Here is a 24,376-nt window from a genome sequence, read left to right on the forward strand (position 1 = left end):
AGCATTGGATATTAAAATGAATCACACTGCTAATTGTTGTGTAAGTGTTGCTTTTTAAGGGTGATTGAACTGTGGGGTTGAGGCTGGTTGTTCATATGGCTTCTAAAATGTTTCTCACAGAGTAAACGCAAGTTTTCACATGATGTGGGACCCATCTCAGAAAATTAAAATATATTGTGGAAAGGTTCAATATTGAAGACACCTGGTGCCACACTCTAATCAGCTAATTAACTCAAAACACCTGCAACGGCCTTTAAATGATCTCTCAGTCTAGTTCTGTTGGCTACACAATCATGGGGAAGACTGTTGACCTGACAGTTGTCCAAAAGATGACTATTTATGGGATCAGGATCATGCCAGAGACAGGTTGTGTGTACAAAAAAATTTTGCATGTAAAAATGATGTTTTGAAGTTGTATAAAACAAGTTGTGCTTGTGGAAAAAATCTGAACCTGCAGAATCATTTTGTGGTTGTGCAAGAAACCTTTGTCTGCAAAAATATAATTTGCAAACATGTAGATCAGTTTTGCACTTGTGTTTTTTTCCTATGTGTGTGTGTGTAACTTAAATTTGTACCCATAAAAGTTCCGCCATACAAAATCTCAGGACGAGTGCGGCACCCAGTGTTCGTGTGCGACACTGCACCTACAAGCTCGCAAAGCAAAAACCTACAAGCACAAAACGAAAAACCTACAAGCACAAAACCTTTTTACAGATTAGATATAAGTCAAATTTGTGCCACTAACAGCCAATCGGAATACTGCTTACTGGCGAGCCTAGTCGCCAATGACTGGTGACGACGACGCCTTTTTGGAGAAGACGAAGAAGAAGGAAGATTCTGCTGCTAGCCAATGCTGCTAGCAGAGACCAGGCAAAGAGGATGGCTGAAGCCCAAGTAAGTGAAAGCTGAGTATGTTCATACATAATAAAGAATGTGATGTATACTACAGAGTTTAAGCCTTGGTGTTTGAGATTGTTCTTTTCCACGACTTTTACCTTACGTTAAGGTTAGAGTTACCCATCAAATTTCGTTTTCTGCGAGTTGGTTCCTAGTAACGGTCCCGCCATGTTCAATCCAGAATCGTGTTTATATTCGGTTCTGAATCAACCCGCGGTCCTCCACACCACTGTTTAGTGAGTAATTTACAATAAATTGGAGGCTTGGGGTTCTGCTAAGCAACCATCAGAACGTTTAACGAAGCGGCAAGAATTTCTTCGGTACCTGCCGAGAGTACCGCGCTGAAGTTAGCTTCTGATTCGTATGTGAGACCTTCACTCAAAATCATGTGCGAGAGCATTCCCTTTCTTCCTTTTAATGTTCCATCAATCTTTGTTCTCATCTACTCAGCTCAAAATTTATAAGGAATTAAGTCACGGTTAATGATAAACACATGTTGAAATTAACGCAACAGCAGCGAAGCAATAAGTTGATCAGCCAAATAGCCTTACCTCTATTTGGTCAACACTGTTTTACATGTAGCCTACCAAGAAACTTGACCAAGAAACCTTTAATTTTCATTTCGTGAGGGATCGAAGTTTGTGCAGTCCTATTCATAACCAGTTGCTATCTATTATCATTGTCGTCACATTTTTGTACAGTGTTCGTTCTATTATTTATTGTGTATTTGATTTAAACAACTCAAATGACATTAAACAAAACAGATGTGTTGTTTCAGTGGTTTAAAACACATGCTAATTTGCAACACTTTTCCACAGGAGGCTTTAGGGTATGGTATAAAAGACAATGGTATTAAAGAGAATTACGTGCAATGAGCAATAACATTAAAGTAAAATGAGCTGTGCTTTTTAAGATTAAAAATCACACAAATAGCAAAGCAACGGGCCCAGTAAGTCATCAGATAAAGCTGTGTCCACTGTTGTTGGTCTTGAGTTTTACCTTGTGTGCACAATTGTATTGTGCTCATTATTATGATGTATTTGATGTTTTTTTTTCTTTTTTGTCAGGTAATTGTGGGAAATGATGTTCTGAACCGGCTCCGGCTCAGGTTGGAGCAAGCCTTGCATCGCCAGCCCATAGACATCGACTACATCGAGTTTATCTGCAGGAGTGACATGTTGCTGATTGCATCCTTATCAAATCACTTGCAATTTCCTGAACAGGTACCTTAAAATTATATTTGCCCTTTTGAAACAGGTTGTTTAAAAAATATCCCAGGAGAAAATACAGTGTCAAGCTTGTGATGAAATATTCCAATTCATTGTCAAATGGTCATACAGTCCATAGGGGTTTGATAAACCTTACAGTTCAACTAAGATGTTCATATAATGTTCTATGAACAAGTGTTCATTGTTCCAAGATCATGGTAAAATTGTGATGAGTTAAAAGTTAAACTATAATATGCGTACAATTCACTGTGAAGTGGTAGTTAAACTGTGAAAATTTAGTTTTACTTTGCATGTTTTCTTGGGATGGGTTTAAGATTAGGCTTTTTATTATCCTTACAGAAAATGTGTAGTCACTGTGCACACAGGTCTCATTGACATAATATAACATATACTCTCTCTCTCTCTCTCTCTCTCTCTATATATATATATATATATATATATATATATATATATATATATATATATATATATATATATATATATATATATATATATATATATATATACATATATATATATATATATATATATAACTAACATTAAAAGCCGTTATGGCAGGTGGAAACCTATTAAATGCAGTTACAAAATGTATTCTTTTTAGGTACTTGAAGGTCTACATGGGCTTCTCATGCTGCTTCAAGAAGAAATTGACAACAGAGGGACAACTGTTGCGGTGGAGAGAGATACAAGCCGAAGGGGACATCCAATTGTCATTGCCCGTGGGCACATAGAGGATCTCCTGGAAATGGACCTGTCTGTTACATGCATTTCCAAATTGACGTGCATTTCAGTGAGGACACTGTTCCGCAGGATGCAGGAATGGGGTCTGTCCATAAGGGACAGATACAGCAACATATCTGATGATGAACTTGACCGTTTAATCATTCAGATCAAACAGACCTCACCAAATTTGGGTTAGTTGCTCAACAAAAGTAGGTTACATCTTTACTATTGCAGGGAGGAAAAGCCACACATACCTGACCCTGAGTTGTGCTTTGTCAAGACATGGTTCCCCTGTTTTGAATGTACAGTTTAGTTTTATTTTATTTTGCATTTTATCTCTTCTCCTTGCATAGTTTGGTTTGATACACTAACTTAATTTAATGTGACATTAAACTTCAAGCTTCTGGGAAGTATCTAATATCTTTTTTGTTCCCCTCATCTCCTATTAGGTCACAGGATGGTAAAGGGGTATCTGAAGGCATTAGGCTACAGGCTGCAGTGGAGCAGGGTTTGGGATGCGATGCACAGAGTTGACAGTGTAGGAATCCTTTCTAGGATGTCAAGACTTGGGTGTGTTGTGAGAAGGAGCTACAGTGTCCCATCTCCACTTGCTCTCCTGCACATCGATACAAACCACAAATTGATCAGGTTAGACCAAACACACCCACGCGCCTTAAAATGCAGTGGCATCCGTGCTGTACAGCTGCTGGTACCTGAATTTCCCTGAGGGCCCCTCCAAAGGGATCAATAAAGTCTCTTCTATACTCTTCTAAAAAGTAATCTTTTTTTATTCCATAGATACGGCATTGTAATCTTTGGGGGTGTCGATGGCTACTCAAGAAAAGTAAGTTGCCCGATAAATACCCAGCACAAACAACAGTAAAACCCTAACCTAAAAATGCTAAACCGTACAACAGAGTGAAAAAGTACAGGGACAACGTAACTGTAGTGGTGATACTGCAGCATAGCTGTACCTTTTTTACATTGTTGATTGGCTAACCAGAAAAAAACACTGATGGAATCAAGTTTTGTTTTCACATGACATGTATAAGTTTATTTGTAACATGATTTTGTGTCCTGAGTGACTGCACCTAATAAATAGTTTTGTGTGTCCTCACACCCTTCCAGTATAATGGAATTGTTCTACATGTAGATTAGAAGAGACGTGAAATAATTTCACTAGACCATTGTGGTGTTTATAAATATTATTTCAATCCTTTTAATTTTCTTACTTTTCATTCATTTAAATTTTTTCATAGGTCCTTTATCTACGAGTCGCCAACAACAACAAGGCAACAACTGCGCTCGATTTTTTTCTTGAAGCAGTTGACCGATATGGTTCTCCATCTAGGTAACATGACATGATGTGCATTCTGGTCAATACATTGACGTATACAAAACATAAGTGATCTATGCTCTTGTCCCTATCCCATTCCTCTCATACTTATTATTTGTATAGCCCAGTGATCTTTAAAGAGCAGATTGCAAGTTAGAGCCCCACCTGGTGATCTGACCATGGCCATAGCCAAAGAGAGCGTGTGCTGCAGGAAGGTAGATACATACTAGTCCTAACACAGCATCGAGGTTTTGAAGCATGGTGTCTACATTCTGCAGAAATCATATATGCACTATAGACAGGAGCATGGACTCTTCACGCCAGCACACCTGTACGTTTCGGGCAGAAATTACTTCTTACAAAGTTTTTTGATGTCACATCAAATGACGGGACTTTTAAATAAAAAAATAAATAAATTAGAGACACTAATAAGAAATGTCCCTTTTAGAGGTAAATTTATGTCGTCATGACTGTTGAAAAACATGAAATCCTACACAAAATTTTGAAATATGATCATTTTGACATTTAATTTTCTTTTTGTCAAAAGTCTAACCTGTAACCTGCACTTGAAGTCACTTGTTAAGGTCTTTACCTATCAGGGCAGTTATCCATGAAATATACTGGGAAAAGTGTGCTCACTGCATGATGTAGTTTAACTACTGCTTCAATTTAAAACAGTCTACTATATATATTAATTTTCATCTTTTCACACCAAGGGTCAGGGGAGACATGGGTGTGGAGAACGTGCTCATTGCTAGGCACATGTTTGCGCTTCGTGGCTGTGACCGGGGGAGCTTCATCTCTGGCAAAAGTGTACACAACCAAAGGTAAGAACAGTTACTACATATTATTCAACCTCCTAAGTTAGGGAGGCAAACATCAATTTCCAGACTGGTTCACCCATGAGGCTTTTTCACATGTAGTCCGAATATTTCATCTGAAAGTTTTGAAGGCAGTGTATTTAATGGACTCACTGTCAGGTCAATGATAACATTCATATCAGTGACGAAGTTCTCTCGATTTTGTGTTGTTGATTTTTTTTAACTGAGGTCGATTTTCTTAATATTTGAATCCGACAAATATAATATTGACCAATCAGAAACTGTCGTGGTGATTGTTGATGCGCCCTAACAGGTGTTCGCTTGCCACCTATCCACATGCACCGGTTACAGTTATGTAATGTTGAAAAAAAGTGAAAATTTGTTTATACTATTGTATCATCATGGCTGAGCATGTCATAGTCTTTGTGTCACAGTGCTCTTGTTTTAGAGCAAGAAAGAGATTGCTGCTGAAGTAGCAGCATTTCCTCACAGAAGGTTGTTCATGTTTGTTCTTTTCACCTGCGACTTTCGGATTCACAATTGTGCATCAGACTTGGTGTGTATAGAAATCTTTTTCTATACACACCAAGTCTTATGCAATTTGAAGAGCTTAATATTTTTCAGATATTTTAAATTAAAAAAGGTAAATTTGACCCACAACATAATAGGAGAGAATTATTAAGAAATTATTAAATGACAGTGAAATGTTACATAATATTACAGAATATTGTCAATTTCAGATACTTGTACCACTGACAAAAGTTGTTCAGCCAGGATAATTAGATTTTTTTTAAATTGTTTTCAGGATTGAAAGACTGTGGCGTGATGTCTGGAATGCTGTCAGCACTATCTATTATGACGTTCTCCATAGCTTGGAGGAGGATGGCTTTCTCGATCCAGCTGACTTGATCCATGTTTTCTGTGCCCAGTACGTCTTTCTTCCTCGAATCCAGAATGATCTGGACACTTTCCAAAATAGTTGGAACAGTCATTCGCTTCGGACTGAAGGTAATCGTACTCCTGATCAGCTATGGGAAATGGGAATGAGCCAGGCCCCTGTTCACCAGCCAGACAATCCTGAGGTATGGAATTTTTACTGGGTGGCAACATACCTCGATTTACATTACAGACTCCTACCTTGAAACATGTAGCAGGGTTCATGATGATTATTGAATTCCTGCAGTTGATGACATTTTATGTGAGGGAGCAAAATGCTTCTGTTACTTACTAGTTTTGTCACAATATCCGATACCAAAGAAAACACTGGATACTGGACACAGTTCTCAATATATCAGAGAGGGGAAAATCTCAGAGAAGAGTAAAGAATTTCTTCTTTCACATCAGTTTAAAGAAAATAATATAGCAACAAGTTGCTCAGTAAATTTAAAATCTGCTGCAATAGTACACAAAGCAAAACTATTGCTCATCTCTTTCTCAGAGCAAGACTGTATAGTTTAAGTTTTGCCTCAAGCAAAATGGTCTGAAGTCCAAAACATTCAATATTTACCTCTGCCAAGGAGGTTTTACTTTACCCAGGGTTTGTCTGTTTTTTTTTTTAGCAACATATCTCCAGAAGTTATGGATGTATCTTGATTAAATTTTTCGTAATTTTTGGGTATACCACAAGGAACAAGTAATACAATTTTGGTGATGATCCATGACTGCAATGTTGGATGACAATCAATAAGCATCGCAGTCTCCAAGTGCTTTTCTACTTTGTCTATTTACAACTTTATGAGTACATGTTCTGAAATATTTGGGAAATTAACATTTTTGTGATAACAATTATAAGGGATATTATGGAGATTTAACTTTATCTTCATCTCTTAAGGGAAATTGTAGAATGTATTAAGGAGCGCATTAGCTGAGGAAAGGTTCACCTCACTCTTTACCCAGCTGAGGTGAAGCTGACACTGGACTCTGATGAATATTGAACAGCTGGGTGCTGTTTACTGATGAAGCTTTTATTAACACCAAGTTACTCACAGCTAACCTACAGTATGCTCCCACGGCCTGTTATAAATCACATCTGCGCTGTCAGACCAGCTGACGTCAGTGACGTACTGCTCCTGTAGCTCTACCTTTTTAAAAGGAGCAACACTGTTAACTCAGAACAAAATGCTGGAAATGTCATCATGTCTGCACAATGAGGCATAACTGTCCCAACATAAACAGTTGACTTTTTAAAGGTATGTTTGCGGCACCACTTGCTAGCTACTCCTGTAAAGAATGTAGTCCATGGGCCAGACCAGATTTTGGCACCACTAAAGGTGGCAAAATATAGTAACAGTTTTTGAAAAGGTCCATGCCCATACAAGATATTTTGGTATGATAACCCATCCTAAGTGGTAGCTTTGTCATGGTTATGATCATATGAAGTACATCCCTTATCAGACCACTGATATGGCTCCTTAGTCATATGATTATTCTTTTATAAATAGACTAAACATAATTTAATGTATGTATTTTCTTGCTTTAATTTGTGAAATAAATTATCTTGGTTTTCTTAATAGCTAGATGCTTTTAAGTATTCCAAAATTTTTATTTATACCCCTGTCTGTACCTTTTGTGGCCTTGCCGGCAAATTTCTTTATACAAGCAGCTGTCCAATAACAGTGTCTTTAATGTTCAATCACAAGAGACTTCTAGTCGATACAACATTTTAGTGCAGATGTTTAATGATCTCAGGTTCCTTTAGAAGAAGAGTCTTAAATTTTGCCTCCTTTAGTGGTACCAAAAAGTGAAATATTGTACTTTTGCCCTAATGGGTCCATATTCACGTTCTACAGGGGGAGGGGCTGTCTGCTGGAGTGTCTCTCAAAAGCAGCAGGTCCTTTTTGTGAACCAGCAGACACGGCATTTAAATATAGATACTAAATGCTACCATTGATTAGTTTCTGAGAATGGATTTATTTGATAATGCTTGTGCTAGCACATCAAACCGTGTCGCGGTGAGGCTCTTTGACTACCGTGCAAGACGGGTTCTGTAGGCACGCGCACTGTAATATCAGTACCATGGAAAATTAGCACTGTATCCAGTACCACGTATTAATTATCAGTACTTTTTGGAGTATTAACAACCCTATTACATCTGAATTCTGACAAATGCACTTATTTTCATTCTTGAACTAAATAGTGTTTGAGTACGCAATGAAATCACTCAACTGTTTTACACTTTCTTCTAGGGGATTTCACCTGCATTTTCTTAAATATTGTAAAATATTTTGCCTTAATAAAAAATAGGCATGCTTTAATTTCCCTTTGGGTCAATACCTCATTTCTGTGTTGTCTTTCAGGACTTCGGTTTCCCTGACACAGATATTACATGTGAGGATGGACTGCAGCTGCCTGAGTACCGGTCTCCACTGAGCAGGGAACAGCTTCAAGATCTGACTGAGCGGTTTCATCCAAATACTTTCTCAGAAACATTTGGTGCAGACATCTATTGCAATGTTCTTCAGTATGTTGTGACCCTGCTGGAAGACGCCTAAAGTGTAGGAAAAAAATCTGGAAGATGTTCTCCTTGGCAATTAATTTCCACTTTCTCTTGTCAAACAGATCATTTGCAACTTCTTTTTTCCTTGTGATTCTTCATTACTTGTTTTCCTGTTAAACCTACCACAAACAATGACATTTACACAATGTTCTTAGTAACCCTTTTATGCCCTGTTCAGAAAAAGTTATGTTAGTATTGTTAACTACAGAAATTGTAGTTTAGACTTAAAAACATTTCTTTGCAGTTTACTATTTTTTTCATGAAAGGGTTTTCTAAACCTTAATCATGATGCAATGAAACACCATAAACAACTAAACCCTTAGGTCCCATTTTTGATTTATGTACCACAAAGCATTTCAGAAAAATACAATATATTTCAAAAGTATAAAAGAAAATACTGTGGCAATATTAAGCATAACCAGTCTGTCCTATGATTATTAGCTCAGAAGACTTATTTTGTGGAATTTTCACTTGATCTAAAAAGTCTCGCTTAAAAATTTATTTAATTTTTGTTGCTTTGTTACATGGGTGTTTGGCTCTACCACCAAAGAGATGTGCAAGCCCTCGCATTAAGGAATGCTTGCTGGTGGCAAACTGCAAATTTACAAATGCCCTGTAAATAAAATGACTGTGAGAAGAGCCAATGTGATTGATACATGTCTGTCTCTGCACACTTAATACTTGCAGTTCTTAGTTATTAGTGCATTCATGCAAATTATAAGCAAAAGTGGAGTAACTAAGACTGCAGTTATACATGGTCTGTCCTTTGCCATCTCCCCGAGACTCCTACAGTTTAGAGAGCTGGTTCCCGAAGGAGACGTTTTACAACAAGTAGTGTCTTGACATTAAGCCCATAGCTTAAGTGTTATATTTGTTATATCAATAAAGAACCTACACTGATACTTTGGTTGAATCAAAGTCTTTATTTCCAAGTCTTAGAGGAAATGATAGAACAGCCTACATGCTGACTGTAGAATTTGAGAAAAAGCCGCAATCTCTTTAAAAATAGTTAGGCTTTGATTAAATCCTACAACTGTAGGTAATGCCCTAAACACATCAACTCATGCAAACACTAACATTGTGAAAAATCACTTGAACTCATTCTCTTTACCTTGATCTCTCCTCACTTCCACCCCTTCTCTCCTCACAACTGGCAACAACAAAGTGGCAACACATCCAACTGGTCCTAACAGTGTATTGTATTTCAGTATTTAACAACATACTTCTCAATCTCAAATTAGGCCAAAGCCTGTGTCTGTGGTTGCGATGACTCTCCTCACATAGTTGGCAAAGTCTTCATATTCCTTGAAGTGTCCTGGGACGCTCAGAGTGGCGAAGCAAGTGGACGACAGCAGATGCTGCCTGTCCACCACTTGAACAGTCATTTTCCCAGATGGGATCTCCCAGCCCAGCCAGAACCTCATAAGTTGTTTTAGATCAGATGGGGAGGCTGTATTTGCAGAGAAGCAAAGAAAAAGGTTGGTACTGGAAAAAGTGGCCCATTACAATAAAGTCTATTAGGAGGGAGGAGTTCTCTCCTACCAAGAAATATACTTCTAATCAGCGCTGCCAGTTTGAAATAATAGACCGTGTTAAGTCTAAAATGATGCCCCACACAGTTTACAGTATTATTCAAATTAGTGCCACCATATATCTGATCTCAGTCAATACTGCATGTAAAAGAAAATATTTACCTGTTTTCAGGGTAAAGGATTACAAATTACTTCTGGAGTGGTCAAATGGTACTATGCAAATGTAGTGTTGCAATCAGAAAATAGTTTATTTTTTAAAATTACTGAAGATACAAGTATTCTGTATAACTGAACAAGCAGGCTAATTGTGTGTCTGGTTGGTTTGTGTCCCTGAAGGAAGGCCCACTGCCCCCGACCTACCACCTGGTAACTGGATGACACGTCCTACAGGAGTCAAAACTTTTTCCAAACACTTGAAGGATTAACTGCAATTCTTTAAATAACATAATGCCATTACATTTTCATTATAATTTTGTTACCCTGTCTCTTTGTGTATTATCTTATTTGGACACACACCCATCATTGCATGTTTGTACATCCCTAAGATGGTTCTATAAGGTTTCCATCTTTCCTTTTTCTTCAAGTTAAATTCCATTATAGGGAGTTGGTACTCATGCAGTGTAAGAATACAATGACAAAGGATGCTGTGAAAAAATGCTCATTTGTGATGCTGGGCCATCAAAAGTCTTTACAACAGCATGAATAACCCTTTATGCACAAGAAAATAATTGCCATTTATTGATATCTGGGGATGGTGAGGTAGAACCGTTTGCCACATGTACCTTGGTAGTAAACGAGTTCTTAGTTGTTGATAAAGCTGTAGTACACGAATGCGCACACACCCACAAAAACCTGTATATGTACATGTATATAGTCAAGTCAAGGCCTGAGGCGGTTGCCGGGAGGGTGCCATTATTAAAAGTTGTTGGCAAAACCTCTGGATCAACTGCAAGTCGCAGTTTAGACAGTTCAAGATTCAAGCTGGTCAGCAGGAGCTAAAGGATAAAGTTAGCGGTTGGATGCTGAATATAAAGAAGAACAAGATGTCCCTGAGGTCAGGGACTTGATGTGTTATCTGTAGTTTTACATTCAACCAGACTAAACTAAACAAATAGCCCTACCATGAATGCAAGAGATAAGCAGACTGTCCATGAACTAGAGATGTTCCGATACCATTTTTTCCTCCCGATACCGATTCCGATACTTGTGTTATTGGTATCGGCCGATGCCAAGTACCGATACCACTATATTATAAAACAAATGTCATAGTACACCTGCATGGCTGCGATATGATTAGCATTGAGATAAGGCCTGGCTCAGGTTAAACTCTTTGTAAATCATAAATGAATACAGCAAACTGAAGCCTTTTATCTTTAAATGCAGTCTTGCTGGTGGGAGAATTCAGTGTGAAATACAGCCACACCGCTGACGTCATTACTATTAGCTCTTTATCTAACCTTGTCTAACCGTCTAAAACACTAGGCTGCAGACGGCTGCACAGTGCAACTGTTTTAAAAACAATAAAGAAGAACTGTGTCAGAGCTAATAGAGCTAATCAGTAAATATACTTATTTTCATAAATTATGTGGTATCAATTTGCTACCTGAACTCCAGTACTCGCCGATACCAGAATTTGGGGTGGTATCGGAGGCATTTCCGATACCGGTATCGGTATCGGAACAACTCTACCATGAACGCGGCGGATAGATTGCACCGCTGGCAGAGCATCTCCATTCAAGCTGAGGGATGACCGTGGGGACCGTACTCTATTACTCTTCATGCTGTGCTCTATCAGTCCATCCTCATTCCACTTGCTACCATACTGACCTGTACTGCATGGTGAAGGGGCGGCAGTTCTTGGGCGTTTCCTCCCTGGTACTGATGTAATTGCATCATCGGCTGCGTTTGGTCAGTACTGGGATGTATTTATCTTAGGTAAGTCGTGTTCCAGAGGTGGTCTTCATTTGGGGATATTTCTAGTCTCTAGCACCTGGTTGCTTGTAAACCAATGTGATACCGAGTTGCTATCCCCATCATTTAGTTTTGTCATAACTCTTACAGTGTGTACCGACTGAGCTCACCACGCCTGATCCTGCATTTCTGTGTTCTGTACAGACATAATAATCGGCCGGTGTTGGCGAGACCTAAGCATCGCAATATCATTTTGCCGTTAACAGAGCTACAACACGTATGAATCTGCCAACACCGAGGACTGGCATGGTTACTTCAGCAAACCAGCTCATGCTTGAAGTCCCTAGAGCCAGGTACAACTATTGTGGTGATGGGGCATTCTCAGTCACTGGGTCCAGAATCTGGAACAAATTTCCTCCTGAAATGCACAGTTTTACTGACTTTGGCCTTTTTAAAAAGGGATTATGACATCAAATTTCCATTTTTTTTTAGTTTAAACAGTGATGTATGTCATTACATCTTTAAAGCCAGGATCAAAACATATTCAGAGTGGCTTTTAAAACAGTAATGCAGTGATATATTTTGTATGTATTTGAACAATGTTCATTTCATTCTTTTTATTCCATTTTTATAATGTTGAATATATGGAAAGCACTTTGGTGACATTGTGTGGTGTAAACAGCTTAATAAATCAAGCTGATTTATTGATTGATAAAAATGAACTCCTTTTATCCACCAAACTTTAGTCAAAAAAAATATTTTTGTAAAGTAATTTCTGTGATGATTCCCAGAGTAACACACCACCAATACATGTTACCACTCCAGAAATAGTTTTAGGGTTATCCTCGACCCTCAATGACACCACTTATTTTAGTTTACATGCAGTATAGCCTAGGAAACAATGAAAGTTGTTGCAAATACAAATTGCAATAAAAGCATGTGGGAGATTTTGTAAACATTTTTCCACTGCCTATCATTTTAAGCATAGAAGTATTTAAAATTTTTTGTGTGTGTGTGGGGGGGCACGTTTGTGTTTGAGCATGTCACATTACCTGTCTCAATGAACCTCCTAAGGAACCCACAGGTCAGTTCCTTCATCCTGGTTCCTCCTGCCTCGTCATCACTATCTTCACTAGCTTCCCCCGGCCAGACAATGAGACTCAAGATTGCCTAAGAATCGCAAATTATAGGGTAGGTCCGATTTTACAATGGAACACATGTAAAAAAGCTCTTTGAAGAAAGACAGACGTACTGGTATCCTGCATTAAGGCACATGCATAATGATTAACATTTCATCCTGATGACAGTGTTTACCTGAGGATCTGGAATTGCCTCCTCTGATCGAGGGAAGACAATGGTCGAAGTCTCTGGCTTTTCCTGAAGCAAGGTCAGGACCTTCGTTTGCTTCAGGCCTTTGCGCATTTGTTTTATTTGACGATAACGCCGCACAATTACCTATAAACATTGAAAAAAAAAATTTGTGCCAAAGAATCGTGATCTCATTCATGACCAAAGAATCGTGTTACACATTTTTTACCAGAACCGTGCAGCCCTAGTGTTATTTCACAGTTTCACTGAACACAACTAGGGATTAATGGAGGAGGAAGACAGGAAGACCGAACCAAAATGCCGAGAGCAGCTCTGGCATTCCTGCAAGTTTGCCCCCCATTACATTCCTTATGATTTCATCAAACTCTACAATTCTAACAAACGAAATATCATATTCTTAAGTGAAATGTTTCATTTCAATTATATACAGATTTATCAAGAAGTTATGAACTGTTATAAATAACATGGGTACATGCGACATTGCAATTGTCTGTAGAAGTATGTCTATCTCACCGCATGTTTCAGGAGCTTTTGGTACAGCCAGCGCCGATTGACTGTGCAAACTGGAGGTAGGTCCCAGGACATGGCGAGGGTGTTTATGTCTGATGTTTGTTCCTCAGTTAGATCCATTTCTCCATCAACCTAAATAGCCACCAAAACAAAGGGGGAAAAAGTTCATTTTGATCTCATTCTTAGATCAAATCTTCATGAGTGTGACAACTTAATGCTTCACAATAAAGCATCCAGTTTAACAGAATAAAGACAACACTGGTGGTTGGAAGTCCAGTTTACTGAATTGCTGATACTTAGAATTCAGTTATTACGCTAGTTAAAACTGTAATGTAAAAATACACAAAATTTTGTCTTACCATTGCAATTGTATCTCTTATGTCATAATCAGCTACATCAGCAATGGTAACAGTTGCTGTGTCAATGTCTCCAGGATAGATGAGCATGTGAACTATAGCCTCGCTGAGGCCATAGAATGGAGGGCCCCCATGTAGAAAAGCATGGCCTATCATTCTGCCTGCCACAACGAAAAGATCTGACTCAATTAGAGTCTCTGAAGTGGCTGGCAGAAGATGATTCTGCTCTCCCTCGAACAGCATTGTGACGTTGGTCAGATCTATGGAATTGGGTAAAACAAACGATACAATGTGAAGACAAGTTTATTTGATCAGCATGATTCATGTACTAGACAATTCAAAGTGATTTACATAAAAGATCAAAAGTATTACAGTGAATGAAATGTATGATTTAAAAAAAATAAAATAAATAAAAACAAAAATAAAATTAACATTCAAAGAAAATGTGCAGATGTGAACTACTTAATAAAAACAAATTTGAGAACAGATGGGTCTTTAACATGGATATAAATAAACAGTGTTTCAGCTGATCCGAGACTTTCTGGGAGTCTGTTCTAGATATGTGGAGCACAGAAGCTGAACGCAGCTTCTGTAGGTGTGGCTTTGACGCTGGGAAATTATAAATGACCAGATCTAGATAACCTGAGTTGTCTGGTGGCTTCATAATGAGTCTGGAGGTCCAAACCACAGAGAGCTTTATAGAACAGAAATAGCACTGCAAAGTCTATCCTCTGACAGACAGGCAGCCAGTGTAAAAACCTCAGAATTGGAAAGATGTGGTCCACTCTTTCGGTCTTAGTGAGAACATGAGCAGCAGAGTTCTGAGGTTTTTTTAGGTAGATCAGTATAAATGCTGTTCTATTAGGCGAATCGTTTCATGATGTCAGTGTTTATCTTTCGGAGCACTGTATTTCAGGATTGGGTAGCAAAAAGATGCGTCTATTAGCTGGAGCTGGGTTATTTCACAATGCGATCGAGTAGAGAATATGGGTCACCCGTGTTGTGTGATCGATTGTACAGATAGTTGAAGGCCCTGGTAAAAAGTTATTTCGAATTCCCTCAAAAAACAATCCTGAAAAAAAAGAAGGAAATGGTTGCATGCCATTAAGCGATCAAGCCCAGAAGCTCAGAAGAAAAACCTGGGTTGCTGCACCTACTGACAGATCTACATGCACCTTAGAAGCGGTGGAAAACATGGAAGATGCTCCAGAACAGCTATGTTTGAACTGGTGTGTGTGGCAGAATCATGAGCCAGTTCAGATGGTGCTGAGGAATAGACTGTATATGAGGGCAACAGACCTCATAGGTTAAAACTGGACTCAGAACTGTAACTTGGATCCCTGCAGCTGCAAACCTGCTTCTCCCAGTACCCTGTCAACACGGTACAGCTCCAACCTGCAAGACCCACACTGAGCAGACCCAGAACCACAACAAGCACACCCACAGCTGTTAAGGAGCGGCATAGACCCACACCGAGCCGGCCAAGACCTGCACTGGGTCCAAAATGGAGCCAGAAGTGACGGGAGAAAGACGGCGTGACTGCAGCTGTAAGACACGGCAAAGGTTAGCATCGCGGCTAATAATTAGCCTTTAAGAATGAGAAGATAAGAACTGACATGATTTCAGTGTAGGCTTTGAATAGTTCCAGTTTATAAAAAAAGAGGATGAAGGGAAAGAGGCATCTTTAGAAGCAGATGGAGGAGTCCTGTGAAGACCTGATAAGTCATGTCATATCTAAAAAATAAACAATAAAAATACACAAGTATAATTCTTACTGAGGTTGTAGGATCGGTTAACATCCACACACTCATTTTACAAAAAATGAAAAGAAAAGAAAGATATGTAAAAAAATTACTTACCAGTGTTCACATTGAAGCCATTTTGGAGCTTTGACATAGCCAAACTAAGGAAGTGTCGTTTCACTCCGACTCCAACAGCTGGGTCACCTGTGCGTGAAAGTGACAACACAAATTATTCATGCACCATAGTATGAAATGATCCACTTTACATAGTAAAAAAAAAAAAACATGCACACAACATGAAAGTAAAATTATTTCAAGGGCACAATGCCCATGTGACACACTGACAAAGTATATGGCATTGGCATCCCTCAAAGGCCCCATGCCTGCTTCACCTGCTGCCTCTGATTACACACAACACATCCAGCTCAAATCTCACAAATCTCACTTTCCCTTTCACTACCAGGGTGCCACAGCAGTATGCTCAAGAGTCAAACAGTTTTGGACCTGGAAACAAATCAAGGTGTTTATCCCATTTGTCAACTTGATGGGAATTGCGTAAACAATACTCAGGTTTGCAAATTAAAAGAAACGTGTGGCATTGAAACAGGTCAACTGCTTCAGTTGCAGTACAGGTTTTGAGGACTACTGATGACAGTGAGCATGGTAACTGTCAATGTCGTTGAGCCATTAGCCATCATGCAGTCTAGCTCTTAAACTTTCCATCTAATGAAGCACTGACATTGAAGAAGTGATTTAATTATTTTTTTGTGCTATACCTTTTCCATGTCTCTCATACAAAGACTTAATGGACAAACTTCACAATTGCATCTTGTAATGGTGCATCAGTTAGGGCACTGGGTAATTACCTTGTAGAGTACAATGTAGGGCGCAAGCCCAGTCAACATCAGGGGTTTTGTAAAACATGAGAATCTCCCGACTTTGGGATATTTGGTCCCCTCTGATGTCTATGCTGGCTCGAATTGGAGGCTCTGTTTCCTTCTCACTTAACAGCTGTCTCCTGTAGAGGACTGCTGTTTCTTTTGGACAAAGGATGTTTTTCCATGCTAATGAACATTTCAGAGAAAAAAGTTCTAGGGTGAGGGTATTTTATAATTACTTCAACTATGAAAACAAGGTGCAATCTTTTTTTGTGTATCTGGAAATACTGCACAGACTTTAATATTACACATTTATAGCATTAAAATACCAACTCATCTGAATGTGAAATCAACCAAGAAAGTGATTATGACATAATTTAGTACCACAATCTCTGTCCAGAAATTGTATGTTGGGTTGAAACACAGATGCTAAAATCATCTGATGATATGATGGGTTGAAATATTGGGGGTAGTACTGTACTTACATGTCTGATCAGGAGGTGCCCGTGAAGAGGTAGATGGAGACAGAGACAAGCTACTTGGACCCGTCTGGTCAGGAGCTGCCCACGAAGAGGTAGATGGAGATGGGGAAAAACCACTTGTACCTGCCTGATCAGTAGGTGCACTTGAAGCAAAAGATAAACATGCAATTAAGACAACCCAAATATGCAAAACACTTGCACAAACTTTTGCCATGTTTCATTACCTCTCACCACATGAACTGGCATGACGGGGTAAGACAATGGCAGGAAACTCAACACCACAAATTGGGCAGGTACTCTGTAAATCAAACAATACCTTTTAGACGTTAGAAAAATAATTTCCAGCACAAGTAGTACAGAAATGTGACAAGGAAGCAAGAACATGAAATAATTAAGATTTGGTCGTCTTCAGAATAATTCAAGGATTTCGTCTTGTGTAATGGTGCTGAACATGCACCAAAGACCAGTGTTGTGCCTGAACGAGTTAATTGAACGATCGTTCATGAACTCGTTCATATTTTGGGTGAACGTGAACTGAACGTGCGGTATTTCTGCCTGATGAACGTTGATGTGAACGCACTCATTCTGGTGTCTGTGAACGCTGCTCTATGGTCATTCTTTTCTTGTTTTCTTTATGTTTATTCTACCCCGGATCTGCACCGCATTTCAGCTGCGCCGTGGTTTTGTTCCAACCCGCAGTGTTGTAAACTTAGACCGGGAGCACCGGGATGATGTCAGATAAAGCGGCCGCAGCGTCTGACATGATCCCAGACGCGGGCAGCACTGCAGCGGCACGACGCCCACGGACCTGGTGACACTTGGACTAAACAGTTTTGTTAAAGATACTAGTAGATTTAAATTGAGCCTATCAGGCAACATCCAGACTATAACACAATGTTAATGAGGGAGATGGTTGATATAGAGAAAACACACCTGATTCGCACCTGCATGTTTCATTCCATTCAATTTAATTCAAACTGCGAAGCAGGATGAAATCAGTGAAGGCAGCAGCACTACTGCGCCTCTTTCTCAATTTTGAATACATACAGTATCCTAAACGAATTTCTTTATAAGATCAGTGATGATCCAGTGAGGAAAAGGTTATTTAGCTTCTTACTTATTTAGGCTGAATGTTGCAGCTACTTATATCAACTTTAGTAAAGTTATATAACATAACATTTCTCTCTTTTTTTAGCCAAAGAAGTAAGATAAATACTTGCTTCACAAAATGTGATGCGACTTCCATTAAAAGATAAATGCATAAAAAAATACAGTTTGAAGTATATCCTTTGTTTCCCTCGTGGTTCCTACCTCAGATTGTATAATAATTCCTCATTAAAATATCATCAAGTTTCTCTTCATGTTGTTTGAGAATAGACTGTAGGGATGAAAGCTGCAGCTGCTACAGTGTGAACTGTACGAGAAGCAAGGATTGGAAAAAGACAGGATTCTGAGGGTAATAGCTTGTAGCAACATTTTTTATATAGAATTTTGGAACTATGAACTTCCATCCATCCATCCATTTTCTGAACCGCTTAATCCAATTGGGTCGCGGGGGAACTATGAACTTAGTTCAAAAAAATTGAAATATGAACTGAACAAGTTTATTTTAAAATGAATGAACTGAACTTTGAACTAGTTCATGTAGAAAATGAAGTTTCCCAACACTGCCAAAGACCAAAAAAGAGGACGACAAATGATTCAGGAAGTAGCACATCAAAAGGATTTCATCAGTCCATAATTGATAATGTGCTAGTCCCCAAAAGGTGCATTTCCCCTTTTTTACCTTAAAATACATATTCAACATAGAGTATTTCTGCATATAACTGTATTTTACGTTCAAGGAGCCATATGTAAGCAATATATTTAAAGTAATGATTAGATAGCCCTGATATGTTATAAGACATTGAGGGACCATGTTCATTTCAAACACGTATATCACTGACAACTGTAGTTCAGCTAAGAAAAGCAGAGGTCCTGCCCCCAACAGATGTTATAGTTATCAGTGTCTGTGGACAGCATCAAATATAAAACACACAATGACAAATATTTCGGAATCTTTGTCATTTTGTGTTTACATTTGAAGAAATACACAAATTAAATGGCAGAAGTACGTACTATAGGGCTCTCGAGCATTATGATTTTGGGAAAGTGGAGGTTTCTTGATTTGACCTGAAGGGGCTCATGTTATATTGACAAATTAAGACCATATTACCATGATTTATACAGCTCTTTACCAAAATCAGAGCTGAGAAAAAAAAACAAACAAACAGTAAAGTATTTTTTTATAGCCATTTCATCATAACTCCAAAACTTGTGCTACACAAATTGCTACTGACTGAGGTAATTTGTTTCTCAGTGGTCATTAAGCTAATTTTACCAGCAGAGTTCAGAGTGGCACACTGAAATGAATTGAACATCTTGCAGCATTCCATATAAAACAATAGACAACGCATATGAAAACTCTTTTTGCAAGACATTGCATATGCGGTCCCGGTCTCCCTCTTCATTTTTGGATCTGTCTCAACTGTTTGGAGTGTTTCACTTGGGGATTAATAAAACTGAACACAATCGGCAGACAGCATGAACATACATAGTTTTCAATGTTAACCACAAACCTTATCATCTTCAGTGGCAGCATCGATTTCAACCACATCTTCCACGTCTTCTGACAGTGCTTCCTGGCAACAAAAAAGATTTACCAGCGAATATTTCAATGACTACTCGATGGTTTATAATGACAGCTCTTTCTTTAACTGTGCACAGAATCTTTCTTGAAAATAAGTGCTTGAATATTAACAAATGAAATACTTACATTAACACATTCATTAATATGTCCAACTAGCAGTTGAATGGGCATTGTTGTGCCACACTTCATGCAGCATGATTTGGGCATCGTACTGAATTCCTTTGCATCATGCGGAAGTGGTGTGACATCAAGCTTCTCCTGTAGAGGTATTATGTACAGCATGTGCTTTCCATTTGAAGTGTTGGCTTTAAGGATCTTTGCAGTGTAGCCTTCAGAACCTTGTGGCAACACTGTAAGTTTCCTCCGCCCACTGCCACCTATGTTATAAAAGAAATAATTACATCTTCATTCAATAAAAAATAATCATATACCCAAATTTTTAATTTTGGATCTGATTACAATACATGAAATTATACTTTGTTGATGACAAGTTATGTTCACTGCATGTTAATGAGCATTTATTAACAATATCCTAAATCATTTTAATGCCAACACAAAAAAAAAATTGATGAAAGAAAGAGGTGTGTTAACAACCATTCTCTCAACATGACAGGTGAGTTCTTCCTGTTATTCTTTTAAAGACATATGCATATGCATTTCATTTTTATTACGATTATAAAATCATACCTGCCGCCTTATAAAGGAGCCAACCGCCGCTTAAGTTCATCATTTTGGGATAGACCTCTGTGAGGACTCTGCTTATCTACATATGAGATATGACATGACACTGGATTAATAGGTGCAAAGGTTTTTGAAAGCAAAAATGTTAAAAGGTTGTGGCAATTTTTGTGAACATCAAATTCATCACATTTTACTTTGTTATGCCATAAATGTAGTGGTGTTCCGATCGATCAGCCACCGATCATGATCGGCCGATTTCCGTAAAAAAGTACGTGATCGGTGATCGCCGATCAGGGTGTTTTGTCAAAATCCTTCAAAACTCTGAATCTAATAGGACATTTAAAGAACTAACAGCTGCGGTTGAGTTTTAAAGTCTTACTGTACAGAATGAGAAGACGACGCCCGAAGCAGCCAGAGCGCAGCTAACGCAGCCAACAGGTATTATCTGTTGTCCGTATGAGCCCGACAGTCAGAAGGACGAGCAAATCACAAAAAAAAATTCTGGCTAGATAAACACTCGTTTCCAGTGGTGGAGGACCCCGGGTTTTACTGACTGCACGCACTTACAGCCCTGCTATGTGATGCCTAAACGAAAATATTTTAAAGACAGTCCTCCATCAGACTGTGTGCTCCTACATAAAAAGTCTCCTTAAAAGTTTCTCATCCCCTGTAAGGGGAAGCTCAGACATCAGTCCTGTTTCGATGCCGAGTTTAACACCTCACTATAACTGAATATAATTAAAAATTAAATTTTAAATAAAAAATCACAGCAATGTGATCGGTATCGGTGATCGGTAGTGATCGGCACTCAAGGGTGATCGGTATCGGTGGCTAAAAGTATGATCGGAGCATCCCTACATAAATGTTAACAATTCTTACTCAATACATTATCATCGATAACAACTATACTACTTTATCACTTTTCATGGTCATCAAAACTGATCCCAAAACATTCTGTGAAAAATCCAATCATTATGTACCATGTTATCTCTTCATAAAGATTTTCTCCAAAATCGATATAGTTTTACCTCATCATGATCTGCATTCTCAGAAATAGTGAGAGAGCGCCTGCCGAGACCAGCTTGCAATAATTCCACTTCATCTTGGGGTGATTTTGTTGTGTTCTCGGGCAGCAAACAGAAATTTAAGTCTATCCTTTTGCCATAGGAATTTACTCTGTCACTTGGAGAGGGTCTCTTCCCTCTCAGTACACTCCTCCTCTGGAAAAACCCTGGAAATGATCTGTAACAAAAATAAAGACATTGAGATTGGATTAGTTTTACAATTTTAAAAATAAATAAAAATCCTATAACCTCAGGCTGTTGGTCAAGCCAACCCTACCTGGAATCTTGCTCAATATTGCACTTTACTACAATAGACTTCAGAACACATTACTACATAAAAATGTATTGTAATACATTTTGCCAAAATCAATCAGTTAAAGGAATCAACCAATTTGTGTAAAATTCAAACAAAATGCCTATTAAATCTTAAGTAAACTATAAAAGTACTTGCAGAGCGCAGACTTCGGCCAAGCTTTTTTATTATGATCCAACATTGCATCCATGGATCATCTCCAAAATGCAATAATTTGTTCCTTGTGGCATTTCCAACATGTCCCGAAAATTTTATCAAGATCTGTCAATACATTTTAGACTAATGTCGCTAAATAATTAACAAACAAACAAACAGACAGACAAATAAACCCTGGTTAAAACATTACCTCCTGGTACAGGTAAAAAAATACCCATCGACAGTGTTCAGAGTCTATAACAACATTAGTGGTGTGCAAATGTTCATTCACATTCCTTACCTCTGCATTTCACGATGGACATTTGAGCCTGCCTGTGACGCTTGTTGCTGGTTTAGTGGTTGGTTGCTGGAATATAAAGTGCTTGTTTACCAAGAATTTTAAACTGTTAAAAGACTTAAGTGTTGCCTCCAAGACGGAATGATAAAATTCAAGTTAGCTATCACTGCAGAAGTAGCTTACCTCTATGTGTCTATGTAAATGCAGATTGCAAGAATTTTATGAACAATCAAAAAAATGCATATACCTTCGCGTTCCTCCGTGTGCACCTGTCTGCACTGGGGTTCCCGTTGCCTGTGCATTAGACAGTACCTGGATAAAACTTCTAACTGCTGTCTCCAGCATGGAGTTCTGTTCCTGTAAGACATGTTACCAGCAATGCAATTATCACACAAATGTAATGAAGACCTCATAAGGAGAGTCGTTTGTCTTTCCTACCTCTTGTTGAAAAAAACAGAAATGTGAGAAGAGAACAAATAAATAAGAAAAATGGGTGCCTTTCTTGTATATCAAAATATGCTTTGACAAGGTTGCATTTTGCTAATGGTCCCAAATGGTTAGCTAATGTTACTTAATAAAACATATAGTAAGTTCCAGTTACAGCCTGTCACGATAATATTTCTTGACCTAGTTACATGAGAGTACAAAATTGAAGTTAGCTTATTGCCAAAGGGCAATACTATGAAATCTTTGCTAAGCTAAACTACATCAAACCAGGTCCTGATTAAGACTACAGAGTGGACTCTTCAAATCTGGACTAACATTTTGTAAATAGCGTGTACAATTATTAAACACTTTCTTATTAGTGAAACCTTTATTCTATTTGCCCCTAAAGTAAAAATTAATAAATAAAAATAAATAAAAGTTATAAACCGGAAACTGTGTTTTAACTAATGAAAATGCTGTGCAGAGCATTTTAGTCCATATTTAATGAGTCTAAGGACTGAAGTTTGTGATCGGGACCAAGTTTAATGTAGTCTAGCTTAGCAAAGATTACGTGGAATTGCCCTTGAACATGACGGTTCCAAAACTACGAATCAGAAGCAAACTTCAGCGCGGTACTCTCGGCAGGTACCGAAGAAATTCTTGCCGCTTCGTTAAACGTTCTGATGGTTGCTTAGCAGAACCCCAAGCCTCCAATTTATTGTAAATTACTCACTAAACAGTGGTGTGGAGGACCGCGGGTTGATTCAGAACCGAATATAAACACGATTCTGGATTGAACATGACGGGACCGTTACTAGGAACCAACTCGCAGAAAACGAAATTTGATGGGTAACTCTAACCTTAACGTAAGGTAAAAGTCGTGGAAAAGAACAATCTCAAACACCAAGGCTTAAACTCTGTAGTATACATCACATTCTTTATTATGTATGAACATACTCAGCTTTCACTTACTTGGGCTTCAGCCATCCTCTTTGCCTGGTCTCTGCTAGCAGCATTGGCTAGCAGCAGAATCTTCCTTCTTCTTCGTCTTCTCCAAAAAGGCGTCGTCGTCACCAGTCATTGGCGACTAGGCTCGCCAGTAAGCAGTATTCCGATTGGCTGTTAGTGGCACAAATTTGACTTATATCTAATCTGTAAAAAGGTTTTGTGCTTGTAGGTTTTTCGTTTTGTGCTTGTAGGTTTTTGCTTTGCGAGCTTGTAGGTGCAGTGTCGCACACGAACACTGGGTGCCGCACTCGTCCTGAGATTTTGTATGGCGGAACTTTTATGGGTACAAATTTAAGTTACACACACACACATAGGAAAAAAACACAAGTGCAAAACTGATCTACATGTTTGCAAATTATATTTTTGCAGACAAAGGTTTCTTGCACAACCACAAAATGATTCTGCAGGTTCAGATTTTTTCCACAAGCACAACTTGTTTTATACAACTTCAAAACAGCATTTTTACATGCAAAATTTTTTTGTACACACAACCTGTCTCTGGCATGATCCTGATCCCATA

The 24,376-nt window shown here is 38.5% G+C and overlaps 2 protein-coding genes across 5 annotated transcripts; one reads left to right on the top strand and one right to left on the bottom strand.

Annotated features, from left to right (window-relative positions):
* Nucleotides 1-338: 338 nt before the first annotated feature.
* Nucleotides 339-9,404, top strand: LOC121653126. The gene is made up of 10 exons (XM_042006379.1): nucleotides 339-366; nucleotides 748-894; nucleotides 1,965-2,120; nucleotides 2,728-3,040; nucleotides 3,299-3,497; nucleotides 3,648-3,693; nucleotides 4,109-4,200; nucleotides 4,902-5,012; nucleotides 5,812-6,088; nucleotides 8,303-9,404. Exons 2-10 carry the CDS (start codon nucleotides 880-882, stop codon nucleotides 8,495-8,497), a joined length of 1,404 nt encoding a protein of 467 aa, XP_041862313.1. The 5' UTR covers nucleotides 339-366; nucleotides 748-879; the 3' UTR covers nucleotides 8,498-9,404.
* LOC121653125 lies at nucleotides 9,397-24,376 on the bottom strand. Of its 4 annotated transcripts, XM_042006375.1 has the most exons (17): nucleotides 24,349-24,376; nucleotides 23,821-23,967; nucleotides 22,670-22,779; nucleotides 22,426-22,507; nucleotides 21,641-21,854; nucleotides 20,619-20,694; nucleotides 20,058-20,308; nucleotides 19,861-19,923; nucleotides 17,467-17,540; nucleotides 17,246-17,385; nucleotides 16,749-16,946; nucleotides 16,000-16,086; nucleotides 14,144-14,400; nucleotides 13,788-13,916; nucleotides 13,260-13,400; nucleotides 12,998-13,115; nucleotides 9,397-9,952 (listed from the first exon to the last, which is right to left on the bottom strand). In XM_042006375.1, the coding sequence occupies exons 2-17, from the start codon at nucleotides 23,862-23,864 to the stop codon at nucleotides 9,735-9,737; spliced, it is 2,202 nt and encodes a 733-aa protein (XP_041862309.1). In that variant the 5' UTR covers nucleotides 23,865-23,967; nucleotides 24,349-24,376; the 3' UTR covers nucleotides 9,397-9,734. The 4 variants fall into 4 exon arrangements, with proteins under 4 accessions (XP_041862309.1, XP_041862310.1, XP_041862308.1 ...); XM_042006376.1 differs by lacking the exon at nucleotides 24,349-24,376 and having other exon boundaries at nucleotides 22,426-22,491; nucleotides 23,821-24,320; XM_042006374.1 differs by lacking the exon at nucleotides 24,349-24,376 and having other exon boundaries at nucleotides 23,821-24,320.

Source organism: Melanotaenia boesemani, chromosome 14 (assembly GCF_017639745.1).
Source record: "Melanotaenia boesemani isolate fMelBoe1 chromosome 14, fMelBoe1.pri, whole genome shotgun sequence".
Taxonomy (NCBI): domain Eukaryota; kingdom Metazoa; phylum Chordata; class Actinopteri; order Atheriniformes; family Melanotaeniidae; genus Melanotaenia; species Melanotaenia boesemani.

Excerpts from the sequence above, each read along its gene's own strand:
- LOC121653126 (XM_042006379.1), top strand. Across the intron at positions 2,121-2,727 it reads ACTTGCAATTTCCTGAACAG|GTACTTGAAGGTCTACATGG; the intron begins GTACCTTAAAAT and ends TATTCTTTTTAG. Across the intron at positions 4,201-4,901 it reads CGATATGGTTCTCCATCTAG|GGTCAGGGGAGACATGGGTG; the intron begins GTAACATGACAT and ends TTTCACACCAAG.
- LOC121653125 (XM_042006375.1), bottom strand. The coding sequence starts at position 23,864 with ATGCTGCTAGCAGAGACCAGGCAAAGAGGATGGCTGAAGCCCAA. Across the intron at positions 17,541-19,860 it reads CTGCCACTGAAGATGATAAG|AGTACCTGCCCAATTTGTGG; the intron begins GTTTGTGGTTAA and ends TTTGATTTACAG. Across the intron at positions 13,917-14,143 it reads TAAGAGATACAATTGCAATG|GTTGATGGAGAAATGGATCT; the intron begins GTAAGACAAAAT and ends GTGGCTATTTAG.